Source organism: Myodes glareolus, chromosome 25, assembly GCF_982192425.1.
Source record: "Myodes glareolus chromosome 25, mMyoGla1.1, whole genome shotgun sequence".
In the NCBI taxonomy this organism is placed as follows: Eukaryota; Metazoa; Chordata; class Mammalia; order Rodentia; family Cricetidae; genus Myodes; species Myodes glareolus.
The window spans coordinates 7,100,808-7,122,935 of record NC_142050.1 but is presented as its reverse complement, the minus strand read 5'-3'; the positions used below and the strand labels follow the sequence as shown (position 1 = coordinate 7,122,935).

The 22,128-nt window shown below is 39.7% G+C and overlaps 1 protein-coding gene across 1 annotated transcript in view; it reads left to right on the top strand.

Moving 5' to 3' along the window:
• The first annotated feature begins 2,275 nt into the window (after positions 1-2,275).
• The window catches only part of Col28a1 (collagen type XXVIII alpha 1 chain), a 159,892-nt gene continuing 140,039 nt past the window's right edge, over positions 2,276-22,128 (top strand). Inside the window, exons 1-8 of the mRNA XM_048448926.3 lie at positions 2,276-2,626; positions 6,313-6,470; positions 7,227-7,783; positions 13,048-13,068; positions 14,173-14,229; positions 15,522-15,575; positions 17,339-17,380; positions 19,807-19,833. Of these exons, the coding sequence (XP_048304883.3) occupies positions 6,350-6,470; positions 7,227-7,783; positions 13,048-13,068; positions 14,173-14,229; positions 15,522-15,575; positions 17,339-17,380; positions 19,807-19,833 (879 nt within the window). The 5' untranslated portion in view covers positions 2,276-2,626; positions 6,313-6,349. The remainder of the gene's footprint in view (positions 2,627-6,312; positions 6,471-7,226; positions 7,784-13,047; positions 13,069-14,172; positions 14,230-15,521; positions 15,576-17,338; positions 17,381-19,806; positions 19,834-22,128) is intronic.

The window sequence follows — 22,128 nt, the reverse complement described above, 5'->3', positions numbered from 1 at the left end:
CTGAGACATCAAATCATCAGCATTCTGTTGTCTAGGTAGCGAAGCTGTTTCAGATCAAGGCTGCCGAAAGCCACCCCTCCCCAGGTGACCTCATAGTTACAAAAGAAGGAGCAGAAGGACGTTTACATATCCTGACCATCTTCAGATTGAATGGAATTACCTTAATGTCAAAAGAACCAAGCAATCACATCCTGAGTTGGGATGTGCAACTATGCTTGTCAATCGTTTGAGTAACCTCCAGCCTCTGACTGTGGACATGTGGGAAATGGGCCCACATGTCTCAGACTCCACATTTTTTACTCAGCCCGATGCACTGCAGCACCACAGGCAAGGTGTTGACACTGATAGTCATGATGAAGCCATTCTGTCACCACCAACGTTGCTCTGACTGCCATTTATAAATGTGTGGACTTTCTTACCCCACCCATACTGGTTCCTGAGAGTCTCTGCTAACCACCAGTCAACTGCTCTCCACTCCCATGACTTTGAAAGGCATGCCCAAAGAGAAGCATGAAGACGTCTTCATGGTAGACGGTGAAGCTCGTGAAGCCCTCAGTGCCACACCTGACACCTGCTTGGGGAGGGTGTTACTGCTGTAATAAGGGAATCATAATGTTAAAATGTCATCCTAAAAAAAGTTAATTATAAGACCTGCAATGTGGCTCAGAAGATTAATGCCCTTGTAGTCTATGCCTGACTATCTGGGTTTCATTTCTAGAACCCGTGTAAAGTTAGAAGGAGAGAACCAATTCTACAAGGTTATTTTCTGACCTCCACACGTATACTGTGGCACACACACTATACCCAGCATCCATAGACACACACACACAAATAATAAAAAAAGAGAGCTAATGTTAAATAATTATTAGAGCATATATATTGCCTTCTCCAGTAATCAAGCTGTTATGGATGTCAGAGAAAGCCCACCATCTGTAGAGTGATAAGGTATATTTTGCCCCAATAAATGTTGACTTACTATGGACTGAGTCCACAGATTAGAAAGCAGGAAAAGCAGACAACGGGCAGCTGCAATGACCTTCTTTCGTGGATAGACATCTCAGAATACCAACCGCTATAAAACTGTCATCACAAGCCCACATTTCTTGCCAGCCACTGACTGAAAGGCAAGTATTGTAGGCATGGAAAAAGTCCTATTCATAAAGCCAGCAGTCCAAAGATGTGGGAGCTCACTAGCAAAAATCCATTTTGCTCAGGTCCTGTGGGTGCACTCCTCGGAGAGGAATTTTAGGGGCAGATAGGTGGATTCCAGGATAGTCACAGATTTGAGTGGTCTCCTTTTCTAATGCTCAAACTGCTATATCCTGGGCAGGGCTGGGCATGGTCACTAGATGTCCTGGCTTCTTGAAATGTAAAAAAAAAAACATTAGTTATTTTTAGGTCTTCTGCCAGCTGGGTGTATGGGTGCACACTTTTAATTCCAGTACTCAGGAGGCAGAAGTAGGGAGATCTCTGTGAGTTCAAGGCCAGCCTAATCTCCACAGTGAGTTCCAGGACAGCCAGAGCCACAAAGTGAGACCCTGTCTCAAAAAAACAAAAAACAAAAAAACAAGACAAAACAAAACAAAACCTCAAGTCTTTTTAGTTCTTCTCAAGCACAAGTGCTACTGCATTTAGTCATTAAAAGGTATCTTTAATCGGAGAACAGGGCGCCTTCGTCCCCTGATGCGGTGGAAAGGCAAAGGTCACTAGAAAAGACAGTGAAAAGCAACTTTTCATAGAACAGTTGTAACCCGCTAGGTGGCTTCCATTAGTCGTGGCACCCCCAGTGGTGTCCCCTCCAGCACCTCCAGTCAGTAGGAGACCAACAGTAAATATCACACTATTCAGTTCTGTCACCGCCAAAGTTAGGGAGGTGATTTAAAATCAGTTAAAAGCAGGCAAAGCTGGTTATTAGTGCCCTCGGTTATAATTACAGTTAGAAAAACACCTTGTTTCCTAGATGGGAGTGCGAGGGCCTCGTAGAAGTTGGAGGCAGAGCCAGAACTCGACTAAGACCGTATATTGCTTAAGTTTTCTATTACAAAAAAGTTCCAAGAATCAGAAGTAAAAAACTAGAACAATGAACTGCTCTGTGCTCATCATTCAACTTTGAGAATTATTAATCCCATTTTCTTCAGAACACCAATATCGAATGAGTTTGATATCATTTCCATGCTTCTCAGTGCTATTCTAACCAGCATCTCAGAGAGCAAACCCCAGGCAAAGCAAAAAAAACAGCAATCAAAAGAAGGATATAGTGTGAGCGGCAAAGGCAGACAGCCGATTAATGCCTGAAATGTAGAAAATTTTCTCAATTATATTTTTTTCCTTTTCAGAACAGTAGTCTTGGAAAACAGACTTATTTTACAGGGACACTGTTCCTTTAAGTTGCTTACTGATCCCACCCAGATCTTGCACCTTGGCCAAATGCCTAACCACTCTAGTAAACAAGAATAAGAGATTGCAAAAAATTCAAAAGCAAAGACATTATTTCCCAGACAACAGAACAGTATCAAAGAGTTAACTGCATCCCTGAACACAGGCGTTGCTGTTTGCATCTACCGCTCTGGTTTCTGTGGGCATCTACCACATTGGTCTCTCTTTCCTGTTGGACGGACTGCCTAAGGTAAGACACAGCTGCTTGCTTTTGATTCCTTAACTCAGGACCGTCCAGGAACCCTGTGGGGATAAATGGTCATGTGAAGGGAGCTTATTGAAAACTTTACCCTCTGCTGCTACTTGCAATCTGTTAATTGCTAACATGAATAATTGCTAAACTAAACTAAAACTAGTTTTAAAGGTATTTAATTTTTTGTTTTGCAAATTTTATTCTAATTTTATAGTTTGCTACACTGTATTACAATAATGTTAACATCTTTGGGAATCTTTTTAAAGGTTTTAAATGAATTTTTACAAAAATAGAATATTTTTATCATTTGACGAGTTTAGACATTTGAATAAAGAATATCCAGTCATTTTGTCTTCACACAGAAACTAGTAAAACCCAAAACCTGAGCAAGATTCATAAAATCTACAAAAAATTATTTTATTCCTGAAAAATTATAACATATAAAGTCTCTTGAATGCTTTCACCCTGATATTCACTTGAAATAAATTTTAGGCAAAATTTCAAAATACAGTATTTGCCAGAAGATGTCCATTCATAGCATTTAGCCAATATTACCATAAAGATTTGTATTTCTTTCATTAAACTAACTCATTTCTAGGTCTTCAACCCATTTGTTCATCTTTCTAAAAGAGAAGAACTATTAAAAATTAGAGCAATAGAATATGCTGAAAGTGATCAGAAGGGTGGCCCTGCAAATGCCAAACAAAGTCAAGGAGCTCAGGAAGGTAATAGACTGGAGAAGCTAGAGGCATGGGAAGACAGGAAAGAGCCCAGTTTTGCTTTAGGTGGCCAGCAAAGGGCCCTTTGGAGAAGGCACAGCTCCAAGACACTATGTTATTGCAGGGATTGAGTGTCAGTGACTGTCATACGCATGAAGGTTTAGCTTCATGTTCAGAACTCTGCTTAGGGCCTTTGTTTCCAGGGAGGAAAAGTCATTATTTGATGCCAGAGTCCTTTCAGTGTCTCAGTCCCAGAACTTCTGGGATGCTCCTCGTGCTATGGACTCAGCAAAGAGAAAACACCTGTGTAACACTGCCGCTTTCTTTTGCCCTCTGGAAATGCAGTAGCAGCTCTGTGTGTCTATGTGACTCTATCTTTACACTAACCTTCAGAATAAGTTGGAGTCCTTTCATGTCCTTGGTTCAAAAAAATGTGCCGTTTGCATGTTCTATTTCCTTAGCTCAGTTCTAGTGAGTTTTGTTGTCTGTTTGTGTTTGCTTTGAATACCCAACTGTCTTCTTATCTTAGTATACCTGGTTTGAAGCCTGGTTGACATGTAGCCAAGTGTGCTTGGTAGATGGGCCAGCACAGGTGCTTGTTCTTACAGAAGCAGCATTCTCATAGTAAATCCTGCTGCATTCTATTTGAGAAAGAGCCTGTGGCCTGAAGCCAGCATTGCTTTATTGCCAACCTAACAGTCTTGCTTCTTTGGGAAGGGAGGGGTGGTACCCATCTGGCATGTATGAAAGAAGTCAGTCTCCCAGCTCACTCATCATGGCCTTTGCCTTTATTTCCACCCTCTACTGAGCATCTGGAAAATCATGGTCATGAATTTCCTGTTCACATTCTCTGGAGGAAAGGTGCCAAAGGAGGAAACTGTGATTCCTTTTCCAGACCTCCTGGAGTTAATGCAGCCGAAGGAGGCAAGCTCTCAAAACCATGCAGCTTGTTAGCTCTAAATACACCTTTGTTCCTATTCCCTAGGGCATACTGAGCTAGCAACATATCCATCTTCTTTTGTCATGGAATTCTGGGGATTTAGACATCACTTTGTGTATAGCTGGTCATACTAGACTGATACAGATGAATGAGAATTTTAATACAGAATTGGAATTTTTATTGTTTATCTGCATGGAAAAATCGTTTCACTAGGTTATTTGAAAGGTGGGCCTCCCGACTCCAAGTCTTTTCCGGTTTACTGTTTGGAAGTTGCTTTTAAGTAAATCTATTGGTTTTTGTTCTCACATTCTTTTGATTCATTAGATAGGCAGCTCCACTTTTGAAACCGATGAAGACAAACTTTCCCAAGCAAGAGTAGAAAAGACAAAGGAGTTATGGGAAGCTGAGGAATAATTTAATTCTGACTTGAGGGTTGATTTGTTTTGTTTTGTTTTGTTTCAGGAGACAGTGTTTCTCTATGTAGCTTTGGAGCCTGTCCTGGAACTGCTCTGTAGAGTAGAACTAGGTTGGCCTTGAACTCACAGAGATCCCTCTGCCTCCGCCTCCCTGGGATTAAAGGTGTGTGCCACCACTGCCTGGCCCCTGACTTGAGTTTTGAACTCATTAATGCTGTATGAATAATAGTAAGACTGAAAAGGGGGAGAAGTATTTGCTAAGAATTACTTATAATGAAAATGAGTGGAGCAAGCATTCAGTCATCTGAACTCATTCTGAAAAACCAGCAAGTGACAAAGCAGGTACTGTGATGAAACCATAGTCCCCAAATAGTGTGGGACCAAAACACAGATAAATGGCTTTGCTCACTCTCTGCTCTCCATAACACAGTGAGAAATTAGTACTGCTTAAATATAGCTATTGAATATAAGTGAATATTTACAAACAAGCGTTTGGTCATGATGCCATAACTTGCTTATGTTAGAAACTTTGAAAATCTCATTGTGAGTATTTTATTTGAAATGTGAAGGGATATGTATGTGTGTGCATGCATGAGTACATACATGTGTGGTATGTGTGTGTGTACATACATGAGTGTGTGCATGTGTGTGGTGTGTATATGCATGAGTGTGTGTGTGCACGTGTGTGTGGGGTGTGTGTATGCATGAGTGCTTCTGTGGTGTATATGTGCATGCATGAGTGCTTGTATGTGTGTGGTGTATGTGCATGCATGAGTATGTGCATACAGGAGTACGTGCCTTGTGTGGTATGTGTGTGTGCATGCATGAGTGTGTGTGGAGTGTGTGTATGCATGAGTGCATGCATGTGTGTCTGGTGTGTGCATGCATGATTGCGTGCATGCGCGTGCATGCATGAGTGCATGTATGTATGTGGTATGTGTGTACATGTGTGTGTATACATGCATTAGTGTGTGCATATGTGTGTTTTGTGTGTGTGTGTGTGTGTGCGTGTGTTTGAGTGAGCCAGTAGGGGATAGGTTGCTTAAGTTAGTTCTTTTCCTATACTACATGGATCCTGGAGACAAACTCAGGTCATCATGCTTGGTGGCAAGTGCCTTAACCCACTGAAAGATGTTGCTGGCCCATATGCCAGTTTTTAACTCTATAAACTTGAAATTGTTTCATAATAATCATAATAAAGGATTATAGTAAATAACCCTTTCTATTATGGTTTCCAGTTTAGTGTTTTTATGGAATTTGAGTGTGCAAATGAGTGGGCTCTGTTTCCTGTGCCTTCTCTTGGGGCTCTTTTCTGTTTGTTTCTTTGTTTGTTCTATATAATTCCAATGAGTCAGTTTTTGTTTTATCATTTCTTCTAACATCACATCATGTCATTTCGTAGTCCCTTAGAAGTCTGTTTGTTTTCTAATGGGAGACAAGAAGGAGATCAGTCTGGATGGGAGGGGATATGCAGAAGGACAGGAAAGACTTGGAGGGGGGGGAACCACTATCAGGATATGAGAAAAAAAAACCTATTTTCAATAAAAGGAAAATGTTGGTAAACATTACCTTTATTGAAGCATTTATAACTGGATTTTCTATTTCAAGGTGTTACCAGTTAGATGAATTTTCACCATCTCCCATAATGAGGAAGAGAGGCGCCTTCTGCCTTCTGCTGTTGCCAGTTTTGATGACTCAAGCAGTGTATGGACAAAGAAAGAAAGGACCCAAGCCAAACACACTGGCCAGAAAAAGCGACTTCCGGGGTAAAAATAGAGGGCTTTTAAAAAGTTTTACTTTTAGCCTGTGAAAGCGCTAATATAAAATTTTAAAATAGTGTTTGATGAAAGTAGAAAATCATATGTATGTACGCATGTGATGTTCTATTTGATACGATTATATCATGGTAGTAATAAGTCCTACATATTTAGGTCACTCAGAGTTTCAAATCATTGTGCATGTATTGTTTCGTTTGAACTCCACTTGTAAAATAAGAAGGACAGGGACAGCCACTCTCACATCATAGGTAAACAGGTTCAGAACGCTTACATGGCACCTTCAAGACTACAAGCAAATAAACTATTAAGAAACCGATCTAGGATTCACATTCAACTCTATTTTCAAATTAAGTTTGTTTTTCTGTTGTTATTCCTGTGATGAATGTAGACACTTTCTCATTTGATTTCAAGGTCCTAATATGGCACAACCCAAGTACTAAACAGAATATTATTCATTTACCTCAGATTCCTTTGCCTAGTATTTAATTTGAAAAATATGTTGTTCTTTCCTTTTTTTATGCTTTACGTGGGTTTACAATGCTGAGAATATATGACATGTTTATTTGTTTGGCTTTGCTTTTCATTTTATGAGAGAAAATATTTAGTTCTGTACAGATTAAGCTTTATTTTGAAGGCAACGTCTCTCAGAAACAAAGCAAACAGCACACCACATTGGGGTTCCGGTTCCCCAAGGATGCGCGAGGAGGTACAGTTAGGTTACACAGCCTTTGTGTTCTCTTTCAGACACCGTTTGCTTCATCGACGTTGTCTTTATCTTGGACAGCTCGGAAAGCTCTAAGATTGTCCTCTTTGATAATCAGAAAGCTTTTGTGGACAGCTTGAGTGAGAGGCTTTTCCAGCTGACTCCTGGTCGTTCACTGAAATACGACATCAAGTTGGCAGCCCTTCAGTTCAGCAGCTCCATCCAGATCGACCCACCCTTGTCTTCTTGGAAGGATCTACGGACATTTAAGCAGCAGGTCAAATCTTTGAGTTTAATTGGGCAAGGTACCTTCTCTTATTATGCCATTTCCAATGCCACAAAGCTACTTAAGAGAGAAGGGCGTAAAGATGGTGTAAAAGTGGCTTTGCTGATGACGGATGGCATTGATCATCCCAAGAGTCCAGATGTCCAAAGCATTTCTGAAGATGCTCGAATCTCAGGAATATCATTTATCACTGTGGGACTTTCTACTGTGGTCAATGAAGCCAAACTTCGCTTGATATCTGGGGACTCATCCAGTGAACCCGTTCTACTACTGAGTGATCCAACCCTTGTAGACAAAATCCAGGAACGCCTGGTAGGTATCTAGAGGATTAAATATATATATATATATTTCTCCTTTAGATTTAAGCTCTCTAAGAGTAGATACAAAATGTTGACAAAGTAGGATTCTCACTGGGTGTAGAACGTGTATCATTCTGGTGCCTCTTTCCACTACCTTGATGATTTAATGGACGTGTGAAGTCCGTTCCCTGAAGTTGCATCCCTAACTTTGTTACATGTTGAAGTTTTTGGAAAGATTACTTTTAAAGCATTCACCATATTCTCCTGTCTATTCATCCTAAGATCATGTGCATTGTTGACTTATATTCATTGTGTTATCAATTTATGGTCTCCCTTATTTGTTCTCATTTCCCACGTGCAGACATAGCTTGGGCTTTCTTACCTATTTCCATGTTATATTACTTAAGTATACTTAAAAATTTTTCTCTTTTATTTCTTATATGTTACAAGCCTGTCTATATTACTTCTCCTGTTTCCTTAAAAGCAACCCAAGGGAAGAAGAAATTATTTTGGCTCACAAATTGAGGGGCTAGTCTGTCATGGTGCAAAAGCATGGTGGCAGAAGCACAAAGCATCATGATCATATAGTGTCCATAATCAGAAAACATAACGAGATGCATGCTTCTGATAGCTTGGGGTCCTTTGTATTCAGGCCAGGGTTCCAGTCCATGGAATGCTGTTGTCCAGAAAGAGTGGGTCTTTCTGCTTTAGCTGACCCAATCTAAAAACTCCTTCATAGACAAGCCCAGACATTGGTCTCCTAGACAATTCTAGATCCTGTCAAGTTGACAATCAGCATTAACCACTTAAAAATCACCTGCCAGCAATCAATAATTTTCCCATCAGACCATGGAAACCTTCTCTTCGTGTTGTTAACTATGACAGGACTTTTCTGTGTTGACTGCCCATCTACCTGTAAGAGCTTCCCCTTGCTGCTTTGGGAAACTAGGAACAACAATCAAAATGAAATCTTTCTTTACAATATTTCTCAAGGAGAAAACTTCCCAATAGAAGTTGGTTGATTTGTTGTGTTTAATATTGATACTTTTCTTTAAAAAATACTAATTAAAACTTTATCCTAAACTGATTGCATTTATGTACTAAGAGCACACACATACAACAGCAACAACTTAATCATGAATATGTGATAGAGTAAATCCAAGATGGGGGTGGGGGTACAAAGAAGTATTGAAGAGAGGAAAAAGGAAAGGGTAAAATGATGTGATTGTGTATTTAATTTCAAAAGCTTATTTTTTTTTTTCTGGAGAGGGCAGCAGGGTGGAAATGTCCAATAGGCACTCATCATTTCTCATGAATATTTTCTGAATGTTGCAAAGAAAATTCAAACTTACTCCTATGATTTTTTTTTGATTCTTCATCCTCTCCCCATCCTTTCTCAAGATTTAACTTTTAGTCTCAGTCGAAACCAAAAACATGAAACATGGTTTTCCTAGCAAATACTGTCATGTGTAGAGTGCTGTCCAGCTCCCCATGTATTTGGTCCTGCTCTGAGCACGCCTTTGTTCTATATAATTCTGTTAAGATTTATTTTATCTTATATGTGAGTGTTTTTCCTGTATGCATACATAGCACATCTCCTAGAAGGAAGAGAGCATTGACTCCTTTAAAGCTGGAGTTACAGATGGTTGTGAACCACTTTGTGAGTATTGGGAATCAAACCTGGTCCTCTGCAAGAACACTTGCTGTTAAACTGTCGAACAATCCCCCTATGACTTATTTTGCTTATTCTATCACTGTCTTGTGATGTAGGTTACTCACAAGGTAAGATGATCATTATCGCCCCATTTCATTGCCAAAGAGCTGAAAATTTAAGGCTTGTCATGACTGCAGACTATATACGTTTAGCCCTGAAAAAGCATGTTTTAGATATGAGCCACCATGTGGTTGCTGGGAATTGAACTCAGGACCTCTGGAAGAGCAGCCACTGCTCTACTCTCTGAGCCATCTCTCCAGCCCTGAAAGAGCATATTTAAAGAGGAAATCACAATGAATTTCTAAAACTTGCTCAAGCAGAACTGCCCCCCAAACTAGCTACATCATTCTTCCAACGTCACTTTTGTTTCTCGCTCCTCTCTCTGTGGATTGTGTCTATCGCGGAATCAGAGACTACAGCCCAGCCCACGGTTCCCAGGTGAGTCTGGCTGGGAGCAGATACAGCACAGGAAAGGGAAACTTGTCATGGTGCGAGGACAGTACCCAGCCCTGCCTGTGCCCACGGTTCGAGAAGCCCTCAGCACTCAGCTGAAAGCAAGACGATGTTCCATTATACATACGGAGGAGAATCCTGGGAATGTGGACATTTAGTGGCCTGTTCTTCCTGCCCTCTCTTTATCTTTAGTGTGAGAAGAGCTGACTCCAGAAGGCACAGGGCAGGCAGCTCCGTGTTTGACCAGATGTTCGGGCTCAGGGTGTTACTACCTCCTCTAGACACACCCTTGCTGAGATCCCTGTCCAACCCAGGACAAGAGCTCTTGGCAGGGCACAGCTGGGACTGTTTGTTTCGGGGAAAACAGAAAATGACCGTCGCGAACTGCTTCCTCAGCATCCTGTGGCTTCAGCTTGTTTGTTCAGATGTTAGTCTTGTGATTAAAGCTCTCCTGACAAAGGGATACTGCTTTCCGAACACACCCCAGGTCCAGAGTTCTCACTCGGCTTTGGAGAAAATGACACACCAGCATTCAGTGTTCGCATTGCCTCTCTCTACAAAGCAGGACCTATTTTCACCAGATCATTGGTCAAGTCCTCATTTAATCTATGTCTATTACATCATTGTAAATAAAATGTAGTTGACATTTCAACTTTTTGTTTTGAAATTCTTATGTGGTTAGGTTTTTAAAATAGTTTAGTCATAGTTTAAGAACAAAAGTACATTACTTAAGTGTACAATTCCATGAGTTTTTAACAGGTACACATATTCACACAATCACAAACACAATTAGAATGCAGAAATTTCCATCTCTTATAAATGCCTGCTTAAACTTTTTTGTGATTTCTCTCTGTCTGTCTCTCTGTCTCTCTCTCTCCCTTGATGTAGAGCTACTAATTTGACTAGAGGTTGGTTCATTTCTGCCTGTTTCAGAATTTATAATAGCAACTTTGCTCCTAAGTTAAATTTCAAAGGATTTGTTGTGGCTGTTAAGGAATTTGTTGACCTTTGCTCCCATTTCATTTTTATGATATTAATAACTTTGTCAATTCTTCAGATTTTCTCCATCACCCTTTATAGCACTGGCCTTGTACTCATTTCCCAAATTGGCTCTTCCCTTCCCGCCTTCTGTTTTGATCACTATCCCATTATACAAATCTGAACCCAATGACAGAGTGTAATTCTTTTATTTTAGTGAGGACATTTCTCTTTTTATTCTTGTCATTGAAACGCAAGTTTCCACAGAACCGACAAGCCATAACTCAAGCTGAAATTTGTAGCCTGCCTTTGAAGCCGCCCTTCACTCTGGCTGTGCCCACGTGTACCCTCCCAGTCATTCTCAAAGCTATCCTCTTCCAAGGGTGGACACCCTACCACCCAGCTCTGTCCGCTGGGCCCTCCTGTCTCACTGCTGCCTTTGTCTGGGTGCCCTCACCAGTCTTTACGGCTCTTGCCCCCACAAACTCTGACATATAGGACAGCATACCATTGGGGTGTTAGTTGGTCCCTTGCATTCCTTTCTTCAGAATCATCCAGAAGCCCCACCTATTCCAAGAAACTGTTACTGACTCCCACTCTCCTCATTTAAGACTTCCCACACTTCTTCCAGTCCGGTGTCCTCGGTCGGAGGCTTCTGACTGTAAGTGCCCTTAGGCATGGAGCTTTGTTCTTTGTTTGAAACAATCTTGTGTGTTATGAGTGTTGGGTCTAATTCTGTTTCTATAAAAATATAAATTCCAGAAAATGTAAAAACAAATGAACTACAAAAATGGTTATTTATGCTGTTAGAGTGCTAAAGAGAAATACAGTGATGCAAAATTGTACATTTTTGTGTACAAATACAAAATTGAAGGGACAGCTGAAAAAAGGCACAAATATGGTAAAAGCATGAATTTAAAAACCAGTAAGGTAAGGAGCCAAAATGTACAGGTTTATGGCTGTAATCCTAGTTCTTGGGATGTTAAGGCAAGACTGTCATGACTTCGAGGTCACTCTGGACCACACAATGAGTTCTAGGCAGCTTGGGTTATATAGTTAAGATTCTTTCAAATAAGAAAGCCCACAAAAATGATAAAATGAGCCAGGTTGTGATGGCACATGCCTTTAATCCCAGCGCTCAAGAGGCAGAGGCAGGTGGATCTCTGTGAGTTTGAGGCTAGCTTGATCTACAAAGTGAGCTCCAGGATAGCCAGTGTTGTTATACTGAGAAACACGCATAATTAGTTCTACATAAAATTATATTTGTAGTAATACTTTTTTCATGGTACATATATTATTTTTAATTATTTAATTCCTCCCATGTAGCAAGTTTTAAATGCATTTTTCTTTCATATAAATAATGCATGTTATTATGAACTATTCAAAAGTTCACAAACTATTATTTTTAACACTGTTAGATGTAAAAGCTCCATCTCTTTCCTTTACATTGGGCTTTTATAAACAAAATATCATGTTTGGGTGTTTAAGTGTTTGAGTGAAAAGCCCCTTCTCCTAGGTAATCACAGTAATGGGATTGTGGCTTCCCACGCTTCAGTTCATCTAGAAAAATGCCACCAGACTTTCCAATGTCCTGTTTTTGAGTTTTAATCCAATTTTATAAGAACTAATAATAATTTCATAACAAGATAATTCCCAAATCAGTGTTTTGGTGCCCAAAAAACCCCAAATGCACATAGGTATAGAGCTGGGGACAAGAAAATAAATACCTATGTATTTAAGTCTTTGTAAGCAAAAGTGAGAAATTGCTCATGATAATCAGTTAAGCTTGAAGCTAAATTATGGAGATAATTAGAGCTGATCAAAGAAACAAAAGAATAATAGAACAGATCAAAGAAACAAAAGCTAAGGCATAGGATGCAGTAGATAATGTTCCTAGGAAACAGTGATTTTGAATGTTGGTGACCCTCATGTCTACTATTATTACATAACCAAGAGAGCTCCTTGAGGGGTAGGTTGGCCAGCTTCATTGCCTTTACAAGGTTGAAAAGGCTGAATTGCTATTCTTCTTGGAAATTGCATATCCCATAGAGAATAATTAAGGCTAATAAGAAGATGGAAGCAGAACTAGTAACCGAGTTAATGTTTTATTCTTTTTTTTAAATCCCTTCTAGGATGCCTTGTTTGAAAGGAAGGTAAGCGCCACATGCTTTATTACTATAAATTACTCTAAAAACCTGGATTAGCAAACACAAGTGACTCACATCAGGTGTGACTAAATGAAAACATGCAAATCTTTTTAAAACTTTGAGGAAGACACATAATTGCCTCTGTATTTCAATTGTAGGTTACAAAATTTTAGAAAAAATTAGTGGGATTTGAGAGATTCTTTTCGAGATCAATGCTACTAATGGACAAAATTCTCTTTGCCTTGACATGAATTCTTTTGTTCTAAGTATGGATCAGACACTAACTGCTTACTGGAGTCCTCTGACTTGGAAGGTACTCCTGCTATTGGCCAGCATCAATCCAGTGTTCAGTTCCCTGCTGTTTGCTGGTTGGCCGTGAAGCTCATTCAGTTTTCTACTTTGAAGAGAACTGAGCCAGATGAGCGCAACCAATCAGAGCATTGCAAAGGAAGCTAGCTAGTAGCCATCCATTGGAAAGGACATAGCATAAAAGAAACCGGTCAGAAGGAAAGGTGGCTGTGAACATGCCAGGCCTCCCGAGCTAGACTTTCTGCACCATGAGGAGCAGAGGTGACGTGGCAGCATCCGCCGAACGTCTGCAACTCTCGAAGAACACAGAGAAAATCATCACTTTGTCCTGTTTGAGCCTGTTAGGCAGCTATCAAAAGACTCATTCTGTTTTCAGAGATATTAAAATGAAAACAACTATGCATCCCGGAACTGACAAAACATGGTTCGAATCATGTTTTCTTTTGCTGAGTAGGGAGAAAATAATATTTGCATGTGACTGAGCTGTGATGTTTCCTACAGAAGGGAATGAGTAGAAATTCCAAAATTTCACAGAAAATGCTTATTTTTTCTGTTTTAACCAGTTCCTATAAGTAAATTGATAAAAAAATTGGTTGAACATAGGTTTTATTTAGCTATGGCAAAACTGAATAACACTGCAATAACTGGTTCTTACCCATTCTGAGTTTTCCTCGAATAATTTAATAGAGAGAGGAACTTTCCTGGAGGGAGTTTCAGTCAGTTATATACCGAGCAAGATTTGGCATGCTGGCACACACTGTATTTCACTGTGTATTAATACTGCATTTCTTGCTGATTCAGTGTGAACCCAAGATCTGTGGATGTGAGAAGGGCGACCCAGGCGACCCAGGGCCTCCCGTGAGTAGACGTCTGTGCTGTCCTTGGGGCTGATGAAGACAATGACGAACCTATTTCCAGAAAGGACTGTGCAGTGTCGTTTCTAATTTGATAATTAGATCCAAAACTTCTCGATGATGAGACAATAATGTAGAAAGAGCTGATAGAAGATACTGGTGTTTTAGGTGATGCTTTATCTCACCAGGGAGGCAGCAATGCCACGTAGCCTCGTGGAGAAGAAGCCGATAGGATGCTTGGGGAATTAGGTAAATTCTGTGAAATTAAAGCAACCACTTAGCAAATGAAGCACAGTGGTAGGATGGATTCACTAGCTATTTATCACTGACCAATAGTGTCATAAAGCATCCACACTGCTTGTTCACTTACCTATGTGATTTGAAATGTTGTCTTAAGAGTTTGGAAGTTCAAAGAATAGGTTTCACAAAGCAAATGGACGGTATTTTTGAACTAGAGCTTGTATCTGAAGGTGGCAGCAAAAACACCTGTGTGTAGTTGAATGTGACATGTTGTACCCCGAGACTTGGCTCCAGACTTTACATTTTGGTTTTTTTTTCCAAATAACCAAGGCATCGAAGTGGGGAAATTTATTTCTCTTAAAATACAAAGTTAGAGTTGTTACATGATAATACGCCAAGCAATAGAGGCCAACTTAACTCAAGAGAAGGTTTAACTTTCCTCTTCTCTAAAGCTGTTGTTTAACTTCTTACATTAAGAGCTTGCTGTAAACAATGGGCAAGAAAACTCATTATCAGGAGCTAATTGACAAAGTCCTGCCACTCAGAACTGTCACAGTTATAGGACTGAATCATCCATTTCGTGTTTATTTAGTGCCCTCAAAACCAGTTCTCAGGAAAGGAAGCATTTTCTGATGTTTGTATAGAATGGAAGAATTCCCTATTTTTATATCTGGAGCTGGTCCCCAGGTCTGAATCTCTTTGATCACAGAAAAGCAAGCTGACTTGGTAGTCATCCACAGTAGCCCAGGACAGAAACAACCCACTCCACATCTATCCATTAAGCCTTAAGAACCTTTGTATCAGTTTAATTTTGTTTGGAAAAATGGATGAGAAGTAACGGAGGATGAATTCAGTTGGGAAGACAGACATTATCCTCTTTAGAACATACGGAAGTTCTGTAGTTTTCCTGGTACAGTAAGGGGGGAACAGAGTTGAATATTAGTTTACCTGGTTAAGGCTGCAAAATTTTCAATGCAGCTGGTCAGAAATTATTCAAGAGCATAGAAAACTGATAGAATACTTAATAAAAACAAGTTTTTTCCCATTTACTTTCAGGGTACACATGGAAACCCTGGTATCAAAGGTGAGCGAGGACCAAAAGGAAATCCGGTAAATGAATAAACCATTTTCTATGAAGCTTATACATAGTGTATATTTATTTAGACAGTGTCTTCGTAGGTTTTCTTTGTTCTTTTGTTTTGTTTTGTTTTTCTGTCAACTTGACCCAACCTAGAGTTATTTGAGAAGTGAATCATCAATTGAAAAAAAATGCCCCCATCAGATTGCCTATAGGCAAGTCTGTACTGCATCTTCTTGATTAATAACTGATGTGGGTCAGCCGCATGGTAGGTGCCACCCCGGGCACCTGGTCCTGAGTTATATAAGAAAGTAATCTGAGCAAGCTGCCAGGAGCAGGGCAGTAAACAGCTTTTCTCTGTGGCCTCTGTTTCAATTCCTGCCTCCAAGTTCCTGTCTTGAGTTCCTGCCCTGACTTCCTTCAGTGGCAGAGTGTGACCAGAGGGTTGTAAATGGAAACAAGCTGTTTCCTGTGTAAATTGCTTTAGGTCATAACGCTCTTATCACAGCAATAGAAACTATGACTAAAGTTAAATCACTCTTGATTAGCCAAGAACTCACTCTCAGACGCCTAAGTGCTGGTATTAGAGACATGAGCCACCACATTTAACAATTTCTGTAGTATACGAAAAGCTGATGAGAAGGTATCAAGCTTCTATTAAGAAACAAGTGATGCAAACCACTTTAAAGAAAGGAAATAAAGTTAATAAAGGGGAAAACAGAGATTTTCATTGAGTAAATAAAAGCAATTTGGCCAAGCAAAAGGTCCTCTTTAAAAATAACTATTTATATATTTGGAAAGTTTGGATTCCACAGGATATTTCTTTAAAAAGAAACAATTTTCTAATTCATGCAGTCTTGTCTTTTGGCGTTTTGAGTTTCAAGAAATGTTTCTTTTCTTCTTTCTTTTATCTTTTGTTTTTCTTTACAGCAATGGAAGCTTCAACTTTAAGTAATAATAACTCGCGATATTACGTGCGAGGCCCTTGCTCTCTATGTAATAATAACTCGCGATATTACATGCGAGGCCCTTGCTCTCTGTGCAATAATAACTCGCGATATTATGTGCGAGGCCCTTGCTCTCTGTGCAAAAACTTGGCACAGACATTTTGGGAAGAAATTAGGCAATACTTAAGAAGCATTAAAACACTCAAACTTTGCCCCCATTTATAAGAATATTATAATACATATAACACTATTTGCATGAGAGTATTCTTGGCGCTAGCCTGCTTGCCGAGGAGAGGGAATGTGTAGCATTCTTGGGGCTTGCTACAAAACCATCTCACGTTCACTTATTCTATCTGTCAGGTCCCACTGACGCCATCCTGTCTTCTTTTGTTGTGTTCAGAACTAGGCTCTAATGCAATATTCACTTTTCATTAGCTTGGTTTGTAGTTCTGTGCCCCATACTTTATTTTCCTAAGCCTTGCTGAAATCAAGCATCTCTCTTGAGGAACATTTTAGAAAATAGTCAAAGCCCCTTGGAGAAAAGCCAGAGTGTCATGCTTCAGAAAAACACAAAGCTGTGTTTGAGAAAAATACCGTGTTGTAAACTGGAATGTGGCTGAAGTTGTGAAAATCTGTCTGTGTTATGTGCCCTGAACATCTGGCTTTACTCCAAAAGGCCAAACCTTATCTGAAGTGCTATTTTCCTCTTAGATTAAATGGTGAAAATGTCAATAGTTGAAGCTTAAGATTCTCCTCTAATTGGGTTAACTCATTATCTAGGAATAGCACGTTTTATTGAGCAATCAATCACTTGCTGAGGAATTTTGACAGTTTGTTGTTTATTGCAGGGTGATGCTCAGAAAGGAGAAACTGGAGAAAGAGGTCCTGGGGTATGTGCAAAATTGGAATGCGTTTCTGACAAGTGAGCCTGGGATTCTGTGACTGACTGGCTTGACCCTGCGGTGCAATTGCAAAATTGATTGCTACTTACCTGTGCTCTTGACAATCAGACAGATAGAATCTCAGAAGGAGAACTATGGGGGGAAAATGTTCTGATCAACAGGGTGGTGATGGGACCTATGACATTTCCCAATACACAGCTGAACTATTTGGGAAAGACTGAAGTGACAAAGGCACCTTGCCTTACTTTTTGTGGGTATTTTTTCTTAAATGATAAAAATTAAGCTAGAATTTGCAAAAGGGTAAGAATTATATTTATTATATTTTCCAAACTATGCTTTTATCAGTTCGGTTCTATTGACAAAAATAACTTTATCATTCTACTTAGTTTCTTGAGATTGCTTGGGAAATAATTATGGTATGTTAATACATTTTTAATTTTGCATAATCTTCTAGGGCATTGCAGTAAGGACAGCAAATAGCAATGCCTATAGTAGCAAGCAGGGCTTGCATTGTGTTGCCCCTTTTTGCTTATCCCCTTGGCGACAGGAAACAATCACAGAATCAGAATCTGAGTTTTAAGAAACTGGTCTCTTGGAGTTTTTAATTAGCCCCATGGAAGCCTCTGGCAGGAAGCTTGATCCCATTGATAGGAGTCTGTTTGAACCTCTGCTACCTGCTCAGGAAGTATTCCTTACTTGTCTTCTAGAACCCCAAAGCTAGGTTTCAAGGTGATGGGAAGCCCCTGAATCTTGAGGTGAGGTAAATAGCTCAGGAGCTGTGAAAGGAACAAATTATCTTAAACAAGAACTTGGAATGAGGACCAAGAAGAGAGACAGAACTAAGATGATTATAAAAATTTGGCCCTGTAAAATTTTTGTAAAAACATTTTTGACCCTATAACTTGAAGTATGATGGTACTTGAAATCACAAAATTTTTATTCCTAGAAATGAGAAAATCAGAAGCAAACTCGGCAGAGACTGATAATACAGCTTGTGATATTTTTAAATTGGAGTATTTTAAAGCCAGTCATTAAGAGGCCCTGAAAGGGAAAAACAAACAAGTAAATAAACCCCTGAAGAGGTGATCAACTGATTAAAGTGGCCAGGAATTTCAGAAGAAAACAAGAATATAGCATGCACAAAGTAATACTCCTTTGTTTCTGCAGAGTTCTATTGGCTCATTCCAAAATGTATTCTTCCCTCTTTCAATATAAAGTAAGAACAAAAATTTTAAGTGGTGAGCATTATAATGGGGAGAGGATGTCCCAAGAATTCTGAAATGAGAAGCCAACATATTCTCGGCGCGATGGATGTGGATGATTTCTGCAGGAAATACCAGATTAACTGACTAAAATGTGGTCTTTAATTACAAGTACCATCTTGGAAATTGAACAATTTATGTGAACAAATATTTCTACGCTGAATTAAATTATGCTGTCACTCTATCTTTGGCCAACTCTACTTTCAGCTTCTATTACTAAGCACCTGCTACTTTAGAAAGAAGTCTTATTTCCTCTCTGAAATTTCTATCTGGAAATGTTACACATGAGATGAAATAAATTTTTTGTAGGACGCATGTGTAACTGCAGTATTACCTCGTTTACACCCTTGGTTTCTTCAGTTTGCATTAAATACGTCTTCCAATTCTATTTTCACCCTTGAAATATAGTTGTGGGGTAATGATGGAAAGAACTTGCTGCTTCTTGGAGTTGGCAATTTCCCAGTCCATTTAATACCCAGAACTGTTTCTCTCAGAGGGCTTATGGGAACAGCACAGTGGAAAGGATTCCTCAGGATTCCCACGAGTGACTCAGAAGACAGTCGAGGTGCTGGCGTCTCGCTTAGCGTGAGATGAAAACCAATAACTCAAAGGTCACTGACTCATTAGGGCTGATAGAGGAACCATTCATTTCCCTGATGTTATACATTCTAGACTGAATGTGAAGGGAGGACCATGAAGGACACAGACATTTATGAATATTCTAAAGGGCACAATTTCAGCTCATTTCAAACCCAGCCTCTCTAACAGACCCTGAGATTTAGCGACAGAAGTTTAATAGTTTTAAAGTCTGTATAACTGGTTGAAAGCACAGGTGTTTTCTCGTTATCATCTTCACAGTGATTTGCAGTGTGCATTCTCTCCCTTGGTTTGGGGCCAAAGGGTCAGGAGCTGGATTTGAGAAACAGAAAGCTGGAGCTGGGACTAGAATGTAATAGGAAAGCACAGGTTCATTCTTCTCCTTAGTAACCAACCGCACATCCCCCAGGGGAGGGAGATGTAAAGTAGCCAGAGCTTATGTGCTCTTACTTCCAAGACTGGTTGATGGGATTTGTATGTGAAAAATACCTAGCGCTTCCTCTAATACTGGTTTATGATATCTTACCTTAGCCTTTCATTTCTCTTTTAACCTAGGGAATTCCTGGCTACAAGGGTGATAAGGTAAGTTGGTAACATCTAGTTGACCAGAATTTTAGAAAAAGAACGCACACATAGAATACTTATGTACTGCACTTGCCTGTCCTCATTTCCAAGTACACTCTTAAGTCAGTTGGTAGACTAATAATGAATGTAAGAAATGGATATGTGTTGCAGAGGGTGGAGGCACCCCTAAGAGTCCAGTGTCCCTCTAACTCTGGAAACATGGATTTTACTTTAGAGAACCTGATTTGACTGGAAGAAAAACAATGTAGGTTTTCAGATAAAATTATTTCCCCATGCACACAAACGCAGCAGTGCTAGCGCTGAGAGTGAGTAACGGTTTTGTTGCTTATGTTCCCTGAGAACCCAGATTCTGACCACCTCCTAAAGGAGGGAGAGGCTTGGCTGTGGGTAAGCAACAAGAGTGGGGGTCATACAGGGAGCACTTCTGGGCCTGTGAACATCAAGGCTTACAGCTTCTCTTCTTGTGTTTCCACAAGAACAGGCTATAGGAAGTTGAGGGCCTTGTTTTGGGGTCAGACTGCGTAGATATTTAAGCTATCTATTGGTTGTTCTTTGTTTGATTTTTCCAAACCAGATCCTCATCTATCCCAGGCTGGCCTCCAACTTGCTATGCAGTGGAAGATGACCTTGAACTTCTGTCCCTCCTTCCTCTACTCCCTGTCTTGGGAAGCAAGTGTGTTCTGACACGTCCAGTTCATCTGGTGCTAGGGATGGGACCCAGAACTCCAAAGCATACAGGGCAAGCGCTCTGCCAAATGAGCTGCATCCCAGCCAGCCCTATTTATTTATTTATCTTCAATGTAGAAGGAACATAATTTTATTTGAAAATACACACATGTAGATTTTAGAACATAAATAAATCTGTTCCTTGTGATTTTTACCACATTAAGTTCCTTTTTTGAACTGTTGGGGACTGAACCAGGGACTCGTACGTATGAGGAGGTATACTACCACACATCCATATCCAAACACAGCTCATCTAACTGGATTTATTCATCCACCCAGAAGCACTTTCTTTTTCTTTGATTGTTTTTATTGAACTATATATTTTTCTCCACTCACCTCCCTTCCTCTCCCTCCCCTTCTAATCTCACCTATGGTCCCCATACTCCCAATTTACTCTGGAGATACTGTTTTTTTCTACTTCTCATATAGTTTAGATCCATGCATGTCTCTCTTAGGGTACTTATTGTTGTCTAGGTTTTCTGGGATTGTGAATTGTAGGCTTGTTTTCTTTGCTTTATGTCTAAAAGTCACTTATGAGTGAGTACATATGATATTTGTCTTTCTTGGTCTGGGTTACCTCACACAATATGATGTTTTCATATTCATGCCCACAAATTTCAAAAAGTCATGATTTTTTTCCCTCTTTATAGTACTCCATTGTGTAAATGTACCACATTTTCCTTATCCATTCTTTGGTCGAGGGGCATTTAGGTTGTTTTCAGGTTCTGGCTATGACAAACAATGTTGCTATGAACATAGTTGAGCACAAGTCCTTAATCATTCTTTGGTTATATACCCAAAAGTGGTATTGCTGGGCCTTAAGGTAGGTTGTTTCCTAATTTTTTGAGAATTCACAATACTTATATCCAAAGCGACTGTACCAGTTTGCACTCCCACCAGCAATGCAGGAGTGTTCCCTTTACTCCACATCCTCTCCAACATAAGTTGTCATCAGTGTTTTTGATCTTGGCCATTCTTACAGGTGTAAGATGGAATCTCAGAGTTGTTTTGATTTGCATTTCTCTGATGTTGAGCATTTCCTTAAGTGTCTTTCAGCCATTTTTAGATTTCTCTGTTGAGAGTTCTCTGTTTATGTCTGTACTCCATTTTTTAAAAAATTGAATTATGTGTTCTTTTGGTGTCAAATTTCTTGAGTTCTTTGTATATTTTGGAGATCAGACCTCTTTCTGATGTGGGGTTTGTAAAGATCTTTTCCCATTCTATAGGCTGCTGTTTTGTCTTGTTGACTGTTCCCTTGGCTTTACAGAAGCTTTTCAGTTTCAGGAGGTCCCATTTATTAATTGTTTCTCTCAGTGTCTGTGCTATTGGAGTTATATTTAGGAAGTGGTCTCCTGTGCCAATGTGTTCAAGTGTACTTCCCACTTTCTCTTCTGTGAGGTTCAGTGTGGTTGGCTTTTTGTTGAGGTCTTTGATCCATTTGAACTTGAGTTTTGTGCATGGTGATAGATATGGATCTATTTTAATTCTTCTACATGTTGATATCCAGTTATGCCAGTACCTTTTGTTGAATATGGTTTATTTTTTCCATTTTATATTTTTGTTTCT